The sequence below is a fragment of the Myxocyprinus asiaticus genome, chromosome 4 (genome assembly GCF_019703515.2).
Source record: "Myxocyprinus asiaticus isolate MX2 ecotype Aquarium Trade chromosome 4, UBuf_Myxa_2, whole genome shotgun sequence".
NCBI lineage: Eukaryota > Metazoa > Chordata > Actinopteri > Cypriniformes > Catostomidae > Myxocyprinus > Myxocyprinus asiaticus.
In genome coordinates this window covers 28,836,964-28,851,697 of record NC_059347.1, presented here as the reverse complement: position 1 = coordinate 28,851,697, position 14,734 = coordinate 28,836,964, and the positions used below count along the sequence as shown (strand labels likewise).

At 36.5% G+C, this 14,734-nt stretch overlaps 3 protein-coding genes across 5 annotated transcripts in view; 2 read left to right on the top strand and 1 right to left on the bottom strand.

Annotated features, from left to right (window-relative positions):
* The window catches only part of LOC127440160 (N-acetylglucosaminyl-phosphatidylinositol de-N-acetylase-like), a 34,249-nt gene extending 28,714 nt beyond the window's left edge, over positions 1-5,535 (top strand). The window contains exons 4-7 of one of the 2 annotated variants that reach the window (XM_051696612.1): positions 964-1,031; positions 3,138-3,169; positions 3,958-4,091; positions 4,718-5,535. In XM_051696612.1, coding sequence (XP_051552572.1) covers positions 964-1,031; positions 3,138-3,169; positions 3,958-4,091; positions 4,718-4,846 — 363 coding nt within the window. In that variant the 3' untranslated portion in view covers positions 4,847-5,535. Of the gene's footprint in view, positions 1-963; positions 1,032-3,137; positions 3,170-3,957; positions 4,109-4,717 lie in introns of both variants that reach the window. The other variant, XM_051696613.1, reaches the window with a different exon arrangement.
* Positions 1,067-11,047, bottom strand: cenpv (centromere protein V). Of its 2 annotated transcripts, XM_051696614.1 has the most exons (10): positions 10,786-11,047; positions 9,077-9,182; positions 8,059-8,349; positions 7,613-7,714; positions 7,356-7,425; positions 6,887-7,001; positions 6,102-6,209; positions 3,109-3,188; positions 2,519-2,764; positions 1,067-2,001 (listed from the first exon to the last, which is right to left on the bottom strand). In XM_051696614.1, the coding sequence occupies exons 3-9, from the start codon at positions 8,085-8,087 to the stop codon at positions 2,654-2,656; spliced, it is 615 nt and encodes a 204-aa protein (XP_051552574.1). In that variant the 5' UTR covers positions 8,088-8,349; positions 9,077-9,182; positions 10,786-11,047; the 3' UTR covers positions 1,067-2,001; positions 2,519-2,653. The 2 variants fall into 2 exon arrangements, with proteins under 2 accessions (XP_051552574.1, XP_051552575.1); XM_051696615.1 differs by lacking the exon at positions 9,077-9,182.
* A 65-nt stretch (positions 11,048-11,112) lies between these two features.
* On the top strand, positions 11,113-14,242 carry LOC127440157 (polyubiquitin-C-like). Its single transcript, XM_051696606.1, has 2 exons — positions 11,113-11,233; positions 12,239-14,242. Exon 2 carries the CDS (start codon positions 12,239-12,241, stop codon positions 14,072-14,074), a length of 1,836 nt encoding a protein of 611 aa, XP_051552566.1. The 5' UTR covers positions 11,113-11,233; the 3' UTR covers positions 14,075-14,242.
* The last annotated feature ends 492 nt before the right edge of the window (positions 14,243-14,734 follow it).

Below are 14,734 nucleotides of genomic sequence, written 5' to 3'. Positions count from 1 at the left end.
TCTCCTTTTGCCCCAGGCTCTGTATTTTGGGTGACGGGGCGGTCATTGATGTAGGAGATAAGTACATGAATAATTGGATCCTGGCCAGTGTTATGGTGGGCGGACAGGTTATCCTTAGAGGATGGAAGTCAGCTGGAGCCCCCTCGTTTCGTGAGTGGTGCGAGGAGATGGGCTGGGTAGCAGCTTGGGAAGAGTTGTCATATAGAAGGCTAGGCAACATGGATATGTTCATCAGGAGGTGGGGCAGCTATTTGGCCTTTTTGGAGGGCTCTCGGGGAGGGGCAGTGGAGGGAGACGTATTGTTTTAAATGTGTATGTTGTAGCCTTTTTGTTTTTGAACATATACTTTTTTCAAATGTATTTCTAAATATTTTCTTCTGTTTTATTGTCCGTTTGTGTGTCTTTGTCAATTGTATTTGACCACTGGTGTATCTGTTTGTGTGGGGTGGTTAACGTACAGGAGGAATGGTTGTAAATAATATAAAGTGATTCCAAATATTTTGTTTTTTTTATATATATATGTTATATGGAATCAATAAAAACTTTTAATAACAAAGATTAGGGCAGGATTTTTGATTTTTACTGAACATGTAAAGTCAGCAACAAATAAACAGTGGAAAACAAAACAAATATAGACAACCTTTCCACCTCTGGATCTGCAGCAAAGGATAAATGTGTCTCTTTAAACGCCACTGAATGTTTAAGATATTTTTTGGTTTGATTGTTCATATTGCAATTATTACAAATATATGTATTTTACATGGACATTGCATAATGCATTTCCATAATCGATATCATTATATCATAACAGACTATTTTGAACTTTGCCTTTTAAATGTTGTCTCACAGTGAAATGCACTCAGTAAGTACCTGAAGTTAAATATGACTTCTTGGTTAAAGGTGGACTTCATGTGGTGTTGGCAGTGTATTGATCTGTCTGTGGTTTATGGTCTGTCTCCGCAGGTACTGACATTTGATGGCAGAGGTGTGAGTGGACATGCCAATCATATTGCCATCTCCAAGGCCCTCAGGTAGACATTTGCCGATATTCAATAATAAGGTATACCATGATAATTAACATGCACAATATTGTTATCGTGAGCACTTCAAAATACAGTGAAAATTTCTAGAAAACCTATTAGCCAAATTGTTTAGATTTTTCTAAATGCACTGCAGCATTTCTATCAATAAATCACATTCCCAACACTCTAACTCTTACATTAATAGGAAGACTGTAAAATTCATGTTTCTTTTTCAATTCCCTCAGAATTTTACCATTGTTGTTACTTCTTCATTTACAATGAAAATAATCCTAATAAATTAGATAAATGCAAAATATAAGCATTGGACTCTTGTCTCTTTGAATCTTATATGGTTTGATCTTTGCAAAGTTACTTTCTTTGTAATCTTTTCATTTAAAAATTACAAAACAAGTAACACAATCTTGTAACGAAGAACAACATTGCGGTTGATTACGGCTGATCTTTCGTTAGATAGAGACACATTGTGCTCTTAGCTGGGTTTTCATGCAATCAGACAAAGAAACTCAAGAGTTAATTTTTCTGAAACTTTTCCTGAAGTCTTTTAGCCCAGCATTTGCAGAGCACAAACACTTGCCATAACTAACAAAAAGGAACCAAGAAACATACAACAAAACTGCAGTCATATTCACAATCTAATTACATCAGAAAACAAACACACATCTAGCCAAACCTTAACATGTGAACAAAGTATGAACATTCTTAAAAAAACAAGTTTATAAATATACACACAAGAAAATACACTTGAAGAACCACTCAAATTACATTCATAACATCACACACTAACAGAGAAACACACAAACATATCTACTGTTGATAATGTACCACAAATACACATATACTTGTCCACATTCCGAGAGACAAGCAAATCAGTTCAGAGGGGGAGAAAAACCAGCCTCAATCTTGGATCAGACAGCTTTTGTTCCTCAAGTGCTTCATAAAAAATAAATAAAAAGGCTTGCTGTAAAACAGTTAGAACAAACAGTGTTATTGAGCAATGTTTGGTTTTCAAGGAACTGAGCCAATTTTCTCAGACTTCTGACTTTTAAAAAAATGAAAATGTAACAGCTTTTACTAATTACAAGTCTTTGCTATGGCAGTTCTGTGCTGTGGCAGAAGTATTTGTTTGTGTGTGTCTGAGAGAGAATGCAGTGGGAAAGTTAAGACGCAGATACTGGGTCATCTCGGGCTGAGCATCTGGGCCTGCACAGGTGGTGTGACTAGAAGAGCCAGGGCATGACAGAGAGTTCTAGGAATTGGATATGAATTTAGAGCTCATTCTAATCTGAAAAAACCCTCAGACCTCAAGATGTGTATGTGTCCTTAAAGATGCACTCAGTATTTTATATATATATATATATATATATATATATATATATATATATATATATATATATATATATAAAATTTTCTTAATTGGAAAAAGTTTTACTCCTAAAGAAATTAACTAACATATGTATACAATCATGAGCACTCACATGAGATGTAGACTCCAGAGTCCAGTCATATCTGTAACCTTATAAAAGCCCCTCATGGGGGTTGCCAGGTTAGGATCACATGAACAGCTGAATACCACTCCCTTAATCTCAGTAACCACTTGTTTTTGGATACTTTCACTCATAGATAAAATTAATCATGGCTGACTGCGACATCTGACATCCAAACCAACAGGTGTCAGTGTAAGTCCAAGATGACATCTTCAAAAAACAAAATACTGAATGCACCTTTAGAAGAAAAAGAGAGAAAACACAAATAAATCCTTATATGAAACAAAATCACAATTAGAATTCAGATATATTGGCTAAGCAGGTTACATTTACAAGGAATATTTTGGTTTTTATTCATGATATAACATAACATACAATATACAAAATTCAATATACTCGTATAAAATTGTGCTGTATTAATGTGTACCTAATCATCATATAATGATGATGAATGGCAATAATGAATGGCAGGTAATTCTCTGGTTCCTTATTTTACTACATCCTCTTGCAAAACACCATATTATTATTATCATTATTATTTTGTGTTCTAAGTGAGTTTGGTGTATTAAATAAATTTATACCTCTTTTCTCTTTATGTCTTTGGCAACAGCCATCTTGCTTCTGCTGGTAGACTTCCTGAAGGTAAGTCTCTCATTACATCCTGTTAAATATGTTAATAATGTAATGTATGAAATATTAATAATATGATATTACTTAATTATCACCTATAACTAACTATACAGAAAGGCTACAGTAGAAAGTTTTAACATTCTGTCATTGGTAGCAGCGGTAACATGTTTTCTAGGTAAAGTGCACCACCCACTGGTATACTTTATCAAGTGCATATATGCACCCTACTAAGGTCACATGAAATTGCAGCTGATCATGCATGGACAATTTCCTTTCTGGTGGTGTCTGTAAACTCAATTTTTGGCTACTAACACAAAGGCATGTTCCAGGGTTCCCACAGTCAAGCAAAACCTGGAAATATAAGGGCATTTTAACACAGTCATTTCCAAGCATGGAAAAGAGTAAAATCTTGAAAGTGACAAACAAAAAGTTCACCACTCATACCACTAGAGGTCAATATGCTTCATCTGTGTCCAGCAGCTTGTCCAGGACCTTTATATGTATTTTTTATTTTTTTTTCACAAATCCAATTTAAATAAAGGGCACTTACCAATGATGTACTCATTGTAATTTAATAAAATATTAAATCTAATAAAATATTATAAAAGTGTTGCTTTTTTTTATATAGTTATCAATGGTATGTAAACTCAGCACCATGCCCAGTCACACAAGTTATTTAAATTATAAATTATTTCATTAATTAAATAAATGATAATCCATTCAATGGTTTTTAAAAAAAATTATAATTGAAATAGACAATGTACTAAGCATAGACTATTATAATCTGCGTCTCTTCACAGGTTGTCAAATCTTCTCTCTACACACCATTAACATCCTCAGAAAGTATCTGTCAGTCTTAGAGCTGCCGGTCAGCTGGCTCCTCCCCTCCGATTTCTGCTGCATCATTGGATGGGACGAGTATAAGCGTGCCAAGGTATCTGAATGAATCAGGTGCTTAAACAGAGAACTTCAGCTCTGATTAGGGAAAATGACCTCTGAATTAAAACTAGAAATGTCTTGGAAATCATCAGTTGTGGCTTGCAAGCATTTTGATTTTCATGTTTCACTTTTTTTTTCAGTATAGATTCTTTTTTCCGACAAAAGACTTCAGCATGGCACATTTCGAATACAGAACATAACTAAAGTTTTAAAAAGACAAACATTGATTCTCATGGGGAAAAAAAAGTGTATGCCCAATTCCACAGATAAGATTAAATAAGGCTAATGTTGTTAACCAAAGCATTAGTACTTCGAACCCTTAACAAGCATAATGCACTGTAAACATTAACTAATCCTGCTGAGATGTCTGTGAATGACACAGTTACTCTGGCCTGCAAAAGCCTGAACTGCCCCTGCCAGTCTGGCACCTGTACAGAACAATACAGATTGTGGCATGTTAAGCCTTGTGTGTCTGTGCACTTGATTCAAGTCTTCGACCAAGTTTGTTTTGAGGTCAGCTTAATCAACCAACCGTAATCTATAATATAATGTCAGTTACTGATCTATGTTCTATTTTATTTTGGTAATAATTTTCTCTTTCCTTTTCTCAATCTTCATCAGAAAGCCATGCTCTGTCATCATTCACAGCTGCTGTGGTTCCGCCGGCTCTATATCTTGTTCTCACGCTACATGTTTGCAAACACATTCCAGGCCATCACCGTGGAAACAAAGAATGTAAAAATGTATTAGCTTAAATTGTCCTTGTGCACTGTTCCTGTCCATGTATTACTAAACTCATGCACTGAAATTTTTTAAGGTTTTCTTCATGTTTATCTACCTTCATACACCCTTATTTATCAATTTCGTATGTTTGGGGAATGAATGAACAATTGCCATATATTTAAAGCATATTAATAAGGCTCAGCCAGCATCAGTCCTGGTATACAAGAACTGCTGGCATAATGAATATTATAGTTCTTTACACACATAATCCCAAACCATCCAATATTCTGAGAGCAAGTTTGCCAGGGAGGGTCAGTCTAGTTGAACACTAAAGCTTTTAATAGAGTAACTGAATCCAAAACATGGCTAAACCCGTTTGTGCCTGCTTTGAGTATAAATAGGTTAGAAGACAAAATTTGATTCTGTATATTGTTTACATTTGCTTTTACTGTTGTTAATGGACTTATTAACGGAGGGGCCTAAATGACGCACTGTTCCAATCCAAACTGATTAAAAAGTACTGTACCAAATCTGTTTATTCAGTATGGTGATACTGAACACGTTCTGTGTATGTAAATCTAGACGTTTATGATGTTCTCTGTTTTGAGTTATTTGACTGATGAATCCATAAATACATATTACAAATAAGAACAATGTAACAAATTTTGTATGAAAATAAAAATAAAAGAGGACATGAATATGGAGCAACAACTTAATTATAAAGACCCTGTGAAATTATTTGATGAATGCCGTTTCAGTACGGAAAAAATAACTTTTTTTAAACCGCTAAAACCAATAGTCTTTAATTTATGTGACAGCCATGAACCTGTTTGCTACTTGTTATTGCTAGTCAGAGGTAGATGGCATTATAAAGTAGGCCAGGGAGAAGGGACATTCTTATTCTAAAGATCATTGTATTTCACACAATATGTATACACACATGGCATACAAGATGAATCATCAGTATTTTTCTTCCATTTTCCCAGAAGAGAAAGGCAGTACAGTTAAAATGCATATATCTACTGAAAGTTTATTTTGGATACTAGCAATGGATGGCCTTAAAACTAACAGACATGGATTAAAGCAGCAAAATACCAGTTTTTATATAATTTCATATAATACATCCCTGGTTAGAAACATAAATGATTGTTGTGTGTTCTCATGTTATATTTCAAATGAATAGTTGAGAAATGGGAAAGCACTATACAAGTCAAATAACTACAACAGCTTTCAAATGCTCAGAGGACAGTAGGTTATGTGTCCCTTGTTGGTTTTGACATACTTCTAATAGTGTGATGTTTCTTCATACTTTCCTCCCAGTTCTGTCCACAGAAATCCTCCACAGTTACACTTCCCACTGTACCAGGGTCCAAACAATGGGGTGCCACACCTGTAACACCAAACGCATATACAAATACATACATATTTAAAAATATATTTTAAAATCTACACTAAAGGTGCACCAAGGAGTTATTTCTTTGTTTTGAAAGGTATGTACAACAGCGGTCTTGGACTTTATACTGACACTTATCAGCATGGATACAGCATCAAAGGAATTGCAAAAGCTTTCAGTACCAGTGCCATTGTAGGTGCATTTGTCACCCATGATTAATTTATTAAACAAATTCTCATTAGAGGGGTTACGGAGATAGACTATGCAACTGGTCATGTGATCTCAATGTGGCTAGCATGGAGGATGACACTCTAATCAAATAAATGACCTTCTAATCTCATGTTATCATTTTAAATTCATTTTAATATTTCCTTGTGTAAATCTTTATGTTGATAAGTGAAACAAATGACAGTGCACCTTTAGATGTAAATATATACAGCATGTATACTGCATATACATATATGTATATACGGTGTGTGTATACATGTGTATGTAAACCAACAAGTAAAATACCCAAATTTTAAGCCTAAATACACATGTAAATAATGTAAATGCAGTCATATCTCTCCAGCTAGCTACTGTTTGTCTACAATCAAATGTATTCTTTACATACAGCAAACAAATGACCAGCAAAAAAGAATCATCACAAAGGTTTCACTTTCTACTCAACTCACCAAATCCATCAGGGTTTGAACGTGGAGTGTAAAAACTCTGGACACCGCAGATCTTGCAGAATGTGTGCTTGGCCATGTGTGTGTTAAAGGTGTATGTGGTTATGTTGTCTGATCCCTGTGACACATGACAAGATATTTGTCTTCCTCAACCCTTATAAAAAATCTAGAGTTTAATTCACCAATCATTAATTTTCACAAGCAAATGAGGTTTGCAGCACATTCTTCATTGTCACCAAAGATTTGCTGCAGGTTCACCACTACTGGTGAAGAGCTGCAAACACATTTGCATGTGAAAATAATGACTGGCAAGTTTGCCAGAACTCTAGATTTTTGTAAGGAAATGCATGGATTTCAAATAACCATATTTTAAAGATCTCTTCATCTACAACATCCAGCCTCCAGAGCCCAACCAGACTTTGGGTACATACTTTGAATTGCATAGAAAAGTGCATTGAAGAGATAGGTCTACCTGCAGCAAGGTGAACTGGGATTTTGGCACAATGAAGTGATGATTTTGTTTCTTTGTGCAAATGCTACAACTGAAACACAACACAAATTGGCACAATAAGTAGGTGGCATTTTTCATGAGTCACACACACTTGGGGGATGTTCAAAATCATGGTATTGGTACTAACGAGTCAGCTGTTCAGCATGTCTTTGAAAGTTTGTACTCTGTTGTGCTTTGTCATTGTGGAGAATGCGTTAACTGTTAAAGATGTTCCTTACTTGCAATTAAACACGTGTAAATCTGGGGCGCTCCGCACCTCAAAACGCACCGCACCGCAGTGGCAACCTCCGGTGTGTTTCACAAGACCATCGTCGCGTTCCCTGGAAAAAGATGGTTTATATCTTGGGCGCACAAATGTCTCAGCATAGGCCTACATCTGGAGACCTTATTGGCTCATGTATTTAGGCTAAATATTTAGTCAATTTACATGTCAATTTCATTAACGTAGTTGTGTGTGTGTGTGTATATATATATATATATATATATATATATATATATATATATATTTTTTTTTTTTTTTTTTGTCTACTGAAATTTTTTTTTAAAGATTTTTTCAATGTTTCATCAACTGAATCTATCCCTCACGGACTCGTTTTCGTTCCCGTCATAAATTAAATATGGCGCTTCCATGAATGAGATTCATGAAAGTGAGGGTCACACCTACCTTTCTTCTTCGTTAGTTACGCAAGCCATTCGTCCTATAATTTTATATGTGGTGTGGTTGAAAAACCAGTTGTTTGTCGTCTATAACGTAACCCGGTTAAAATGTGAAGTCATGCTGGCCTGTAGAACATTCTATAATTTGTTGTTAACCTATACCACTGGTTTCAAAACAGCACACAAACAAACACTGTAGACCGGCTAGGTCACATGTTTCTGCCAGCTCATTTTGCCCTCGGCGTCACGTGCTTCCTCCTGCTCAGCTGTTGTAACACGACAAGCCCAGAGACAAATTCTAAGATAAGATCAGATCAGAAAGAAAAACTTGTTTTCCTCGAAACAGACAGAAAATTCTAGTAGGTGTACATATAGACAAAAAAATAGGTAACACTTTACAATAATGTTCCATTCATTAACATTAGGTTTCATGAACAAACTATGAACAATATATATATTTTTTACAGCATTTATTACTCTAGTTAATGTTAGTTAATAAAAATACAATTGTTCATTGTTATTTCATATTTGTTCATATTGCATTAACTAAATGCATTAGTTAGCTATACATTGACCTTATTGTTTTGCCAAAAAAAAAAAAAAAAAAAACTTATAGTAATGTGTTAACAATACATCTTATACAAGGTATAAAAAAATATAAACATCACATGGCAGTTTCGGCGGTTAGTTAATGCAATATGAACTAACATTATTGATGTGTTCTGAAAACCAAAACCTTTTGGGTTTTGACAAAACTAGATGTGTTTATGAAGATGTATTTATTTGTTAATGTAGGAGATCATATAAGCTTACATTATTGACTGGATATTTAAACAACAATGTAAACTTTTTTATTATTGTTGTTTTAACATAGGCTAGTCATAAATAATATAACGGCTTATTTATGAACATTCTGTATTGTTTTTCTGTATTCTGTATTATCTGATGTAATTTATGATAGGTTAAGTTACAGGAACATGTTGACAACTTCAACTGATACACAACACAGAGGTTTTATAACTCACATACAGTCGCCTGAAAGTTCAAGGTACACAGGATCTGGTTCTGAACAAACACGCCTTTGAGTTCAGTCTGGTGACGTTGCATCTCATGTGACATGTATCAGTGGGTCTGGCAACAGTAACCAGGAAACTTACAGTGAATTTCAAAACATTTATGCTGCATTTCATGTCTTGTCCTAGAAAGAATTCTTCCTTGTTAGTTCTCCATCAGAAAGTAAAATGACTTCAAAGTATTTTCACTTGAATGAGAGCAGCGAGCTTAAAGAGGAGTCTCAAGTTTATAACATGAGCATAAATGCTGACCAACCATTGATTTTAATAGAGCACTTTTAGTCTTAGACTTCAAATGCTGAGTTATAGGGACTCAAATGCAATAGCAGACAAAGCCATATATAAGCCTAAAAACAAACTGTTGATTACACCATCTTGCCCTGGTTACCTCTATACAAGCCTCAATCGATGAATTAAATCCCATCAATGTTAATTCATCTTTCATGAATTAAGTTTAAAAAGAACACTTCCCCCAACTATTCTGTTTTAAACAAAAACTGGTTTAGCTGGGTGATCTGGGATCTGGATAATCTTTAACAGCTGTTCAAGCTGACACAAGAACAACAGAGACCTGATTCCATGTAATCCACTAAGTTTCACAATGCCAACTCTTTCTGGAGAACAAGCCAGATAATATTGAACTATCTTAGATGACTATTTTATGGTATTTTGTTTTAATGGTGAACCCAGAATGCTGTAAGAGCAGATCAATTAAACTGGATGCTTAACATAGGCGGTAATCAGAGATAAACCTCAAGGAAACCTCAAAGCAAATTTGGAGCTGGTTCATCTTGTTTATAGTTTTGTTTTGTTTGTACAAGCTTGTTTTTGACTGCGGTAACACTGTATAAATGCTTTGTCCAGCAAATACTCTATAGCCAACTGTTGTAAGAGATTGCTGTGAACTACATAGGAATCAGATGCCTGGAAATGTGTATGACTTGTAATTAGCTCTACCACATAATAACAAAGGGAAGCTTTACCTTTGTGGGTGCTAAGACATTAAGATAATAAAAAGTGTAATAAAATCCTATCACAGTTGGTTTGCTACACTTAATTAGTATTTTTGTCTTGTTTTTCCAGCAAAAATATCTAAACATTCTTAAAATGGCATAAGATATTGAGGCTTGTTTTCAGAGAAATTTGACAAAACTTTATGCTTAAAACAAGAAAAAAAAAATCTGCCCTGGGGTAAGAAAAACAAATTGTATTGCCTTTTAATTTAATTTATTTTACCCTATTGGCAAATAGTTATTTTCTTCTTCTTCTTCTTCTTGTTTTAAGCATAAAACTTAATTTAGTTAGATTTCTCTGAAAACAAGACAAAACATATTTTGCCATTTTGCTTGACAAGTAAATTCATCTTGTTTTAAGAATGTTTAGATATGTTTGCTGGAAAACAAGACAAAAATACTAATTAAGAATGTATTTATTTTTGTATTCTTTACAGCAGTGAATGCAGTGATAATGGCTGTGGTATTGTCGGTCAGCTCAACCAAAGAAAATGACCTACATTCATTGCAGCATGTCTGGGGTCAACACGTTTCAAAGCAATGCTATCTGTGTCACACATTGCTTTATATATGAAGTTTGATGGTCCATGCAACTAAAGCCCTGGCTAAAACACAAATGCAAAACAAAGTTCATTTATGTAAACAAACCTTGTTATTGAGCAAACACTCCTGTGGGGATAACAGCATTCCAGTTTGTTTCTAGTTGTTTCTATCTCTAATGTCACTATGCTGCTCTTTGCCTGGCTGCCCCAGATTCCAGAGATCTGAATCACCAACAGCCCATTCTCGCATGTTCTGGAGACCTCCTTTTAAGTAACTGTATGTTATTGATTAATTATCAATTTGATGAAATGATACAAAACATATTATCGCTACAAACTACCAATATAAGTTACATACAAGCATATTTGAATGTTTTGACACAGAAGGATTTCAACTGCGGATGGATCTTGTTATGTGACGTACCATGAACGTCACGCCCACTCGCTTTGTATAAAAGCAGTAGCGCTCGCATTCATCTACATTCTAGTTGCACGCGAAGAGGGAGGCGTACATTTACAGAAGAGTTTTTACAGACAACAAGCTTTAATAAAAGGTAAGAATGAACATCCGATCTGTATTATAAAATGCATAAAGCTTTTAAGTATAAATCCTTATCAGTTAGTTGTGATTTTTAACGACTGCTTAGTCTGATACCATCATTTGGATTATCTGTGGTTATTTTAACGTTCTAGATATTCATAGTGTATTGTTTGATGAAAAGGGTCCAATCTTGAATTTCTGAAATGGGTGTTTTTTTGGGGGATTTTTTTTCATAATGCGTAAATTTTATATTTCCTTTCGATCGGGTTTGTTCGATGCCCAATGTCTCTTTGCTGAATCATCGCACTATGTGAACAGAACCCGGATGTGACGGGACCGCCGCCATGTTAGAGAAAGCGGTCATGCTGCTGTTGCGCACCATTGCTTCAGATAAACCGAGATATTTCTTTATTTTCTATTCCTACTGGTTTTGGTGTAAATATGTTTGCTTTATATATGTATTTTAGATATTTAAATGACATTATTGTTCTGGAAAGGGATATACCGTCTAGCGGTTTTTATTTATTTATTTATAATGTGTGTGTGTGTGTATGTATATATATATATATATATATATATATATATATATATATATATATATATATACCTACACACCTGAAATGTTCTCGAATGTAGAACAATTATACATGATTTTCAACAACCTGCTGAAGTAGTTATATTATTCTCATGGATGGGTCAGGATACATATTCATTATGGCTGTTCTCACATTTTTGTAGATGTCTTTATTCAGATCTTAAACATGAGGATAAATTGAGTGATAAGTGTTTAAAAAGAAACCAATCATAATTTTTTTTTTTTTTTTTTTTAAAGTTTAATGGAACACACTAAGCCTTCTCTGTGCCACCGGAGGAACCGAATGGTTCTGCAGAAATTATTCTTTCCAACCCATTTTTCCAATACCCCCTCCCCACCACCTCCATTTTTACCATGTAATTAATTGTCAATATTTAGTGTAATACACTGTTATTAATTGTGTTTTTCTTTATGTACTGACAGATGCAGATCTTTGTGAAGACCCTCACAGGCAAGACCATCACCCTTGAGGTTGAGCCAAGTGACACCATTGAAAATGTCAAGGCCAAGATCCAAGACAAAGAAGGCATTCCCCCTGACCAGCAGAGGTTGATCTTTGCTGGCAAACAGCTGGAAGACGGTCGCACTCTGTCCGACTACAACATCCAGAAAGAGTCCACCCTGCATCTTGTGCTGCGTCTCAGGGGAGGCATGCAGATCTTCGTAAAAACCCTCACAGGCAAGACCATCACCCTTGAGGTTGAGCCAAGTGACACCATTGAAAATGTCAAGGCCAAGATCCAAGACAAAGAAGGCATTCCCCCTGACCAGCAGAGGTTGATCTTTGCTGGCAAACAGCTGGAAGACGGTCGCACTCTGTCCGACTACAACATCCAGAAAGAGTCCACCCTGCATCTTGTGCTGCGTCTCAGGGGAGGCATGCAGATCTTCGTAAAAACCCTCACAGGCAAGACCATCACCCTTGAGGTTGAGCCAAGTGACACCATTGAAAATGTCAAGGCCAAGATCCAAGACAAAGAAGGCATTCCCCCTGACCAGCAGAGGTTGATCTTTGCTGGCAAACAGCTGGAAGACGGTCGCACTCTGTCCGACTACAACATCCAGAAAGAGTCCACCCTGCATCTTGTGCTGCGTCTCAGGGGAGGCATGCAGATCTTCGTAAAAACCCTCACAGGCAAGACCATCACCCTTGAGGTTGAGCCAAGTGACACCATTGAAAATGTCAAGGCCAAGATCCAAGACAAAGAAGGCATTCCCCCTGACCAGCAGAGGTTGATCTTTGCTGGCAAACAGCTGGAAGACGGTCGCACTCTGTCCGACTACAACATCCAGAAAGAGTCCACCCTTCATCTTGTGCTGCGTCTCAGGGGAGGCATGCAGATCTTCGTAAAAACCCTCACAGGCAAGACCATCACCCTTGAGGTTGAGCCAAGTGACACCATTGAAAATGTCAAGGCCAAGATCCAAGACAAAGAAGGCATTCCCCCTGACCAGCAGAGGTTGATCTTTGCTGGCAAACAGCTGGAAGACGGTCGCACTCTGTCCGACTACAACATCCAGAAAGAGTCCACCCTGCATCTTGTGCTGCGTCTCAGGGGAGGCATGCAGATCTTCGTAAAAACCCTCACAGGCAAGACCATCACCCTTGAGGTTGAGCCAAGTGACACCATTGAAAATGTCAAGGCCAAGATCCAAGACAAAGAAGGCATTCCCCCTGACCAGCAGAGGTTGATCTTTGCTGGCAAACAGCTGGAAGACGGTCGCACTCTGTCTGACTACAACATCCAGAAAGAGTCCACCCTGCATCTTGTGCTGCGTCTCAGGGGAGGCATGCAGATCTTCGTAAAAACCCTCACAGGCAAGACCATCACCCTTGAGGTTGAGCCAAGTGACACCATTGAAAATGTCAAGGCCAAGATCCAAGACAAAGAAGGCATTCCCCCTGACCAGCAGAGGTTGATCTTTGCTGGCAAACAGCTGGAAGACGGTCGCACTCTGTCCGACTACAACATCCAGAAAGAGTCCACCCTGCATCTTGTGCTGCGTCTCAGGGGAGGCATGCAGATCTTCGTAAAAACCCTCACAGGCAAGACCATCACCCTTGAGGTTGAGCCAAGTGACACCATTGAAAATGTCAAGGCCAAGATCCAAGACAAAGAAGGCATTCCCCCTGACCAGCAGAGGTTGATCTTTGCTGGCAAACAGCTGGAAGACGGTCGCACTCTGTCCGACTACAACATCCAGAAAGAGTCCACCCTGCATCTTGTGCTGCGTCTCAGGGGAGGCCATATTTGTTAATTGTCCATCACATTGAAGGACTTTTAGTAGTCTTTTCAGTCTGCCCTGCTCACAACCCCCCTTCCCTTTTTTTTCACTGAACCGAATAACTTTATTACTATGTCCACCTGTTTTTGTTTTTTATATATATTCTTGAAATATGTCAAAATAAAAGCCTTGACATTTAAATTGTTGCTTGTTTTCATTTGTTTCTGCATAAGCAATATTACATTTTTCACTTCAAAGCAAACATCTCAGGATTGCGCTGTAAGATGCAAAATGATCTTCTGTAAACTAAGTCAACTAAGTAAACACATTACAGATTGCATAATCTTCATTGAAGTAATTATTATATATTTTTTAGTCCTAAAATCCAAATTTCTGCAGACAAGCGTGACTGACTTGTATAGATAAACTGGCCAAATTGTGCGTGGTTTCAATGAAGTTTCTTACAATGACAAAAATTATCCACACTAAGCTCAACTTTCCAAACATCTGATTTTAAAATGGTTTCTTGCGTGTGAAAGCTATTTGGTTACACTACACATTCAGTTAGTGATTTAAAACCCAGTCATATCTATGTGAATTGCTTCTAATATATTGCAGTGACACGATTTTTATCTTTAAAAATGGTAAGATGGTGCCATCATGCGTATGTTCAAGTAAGTTAATATAGCTTTA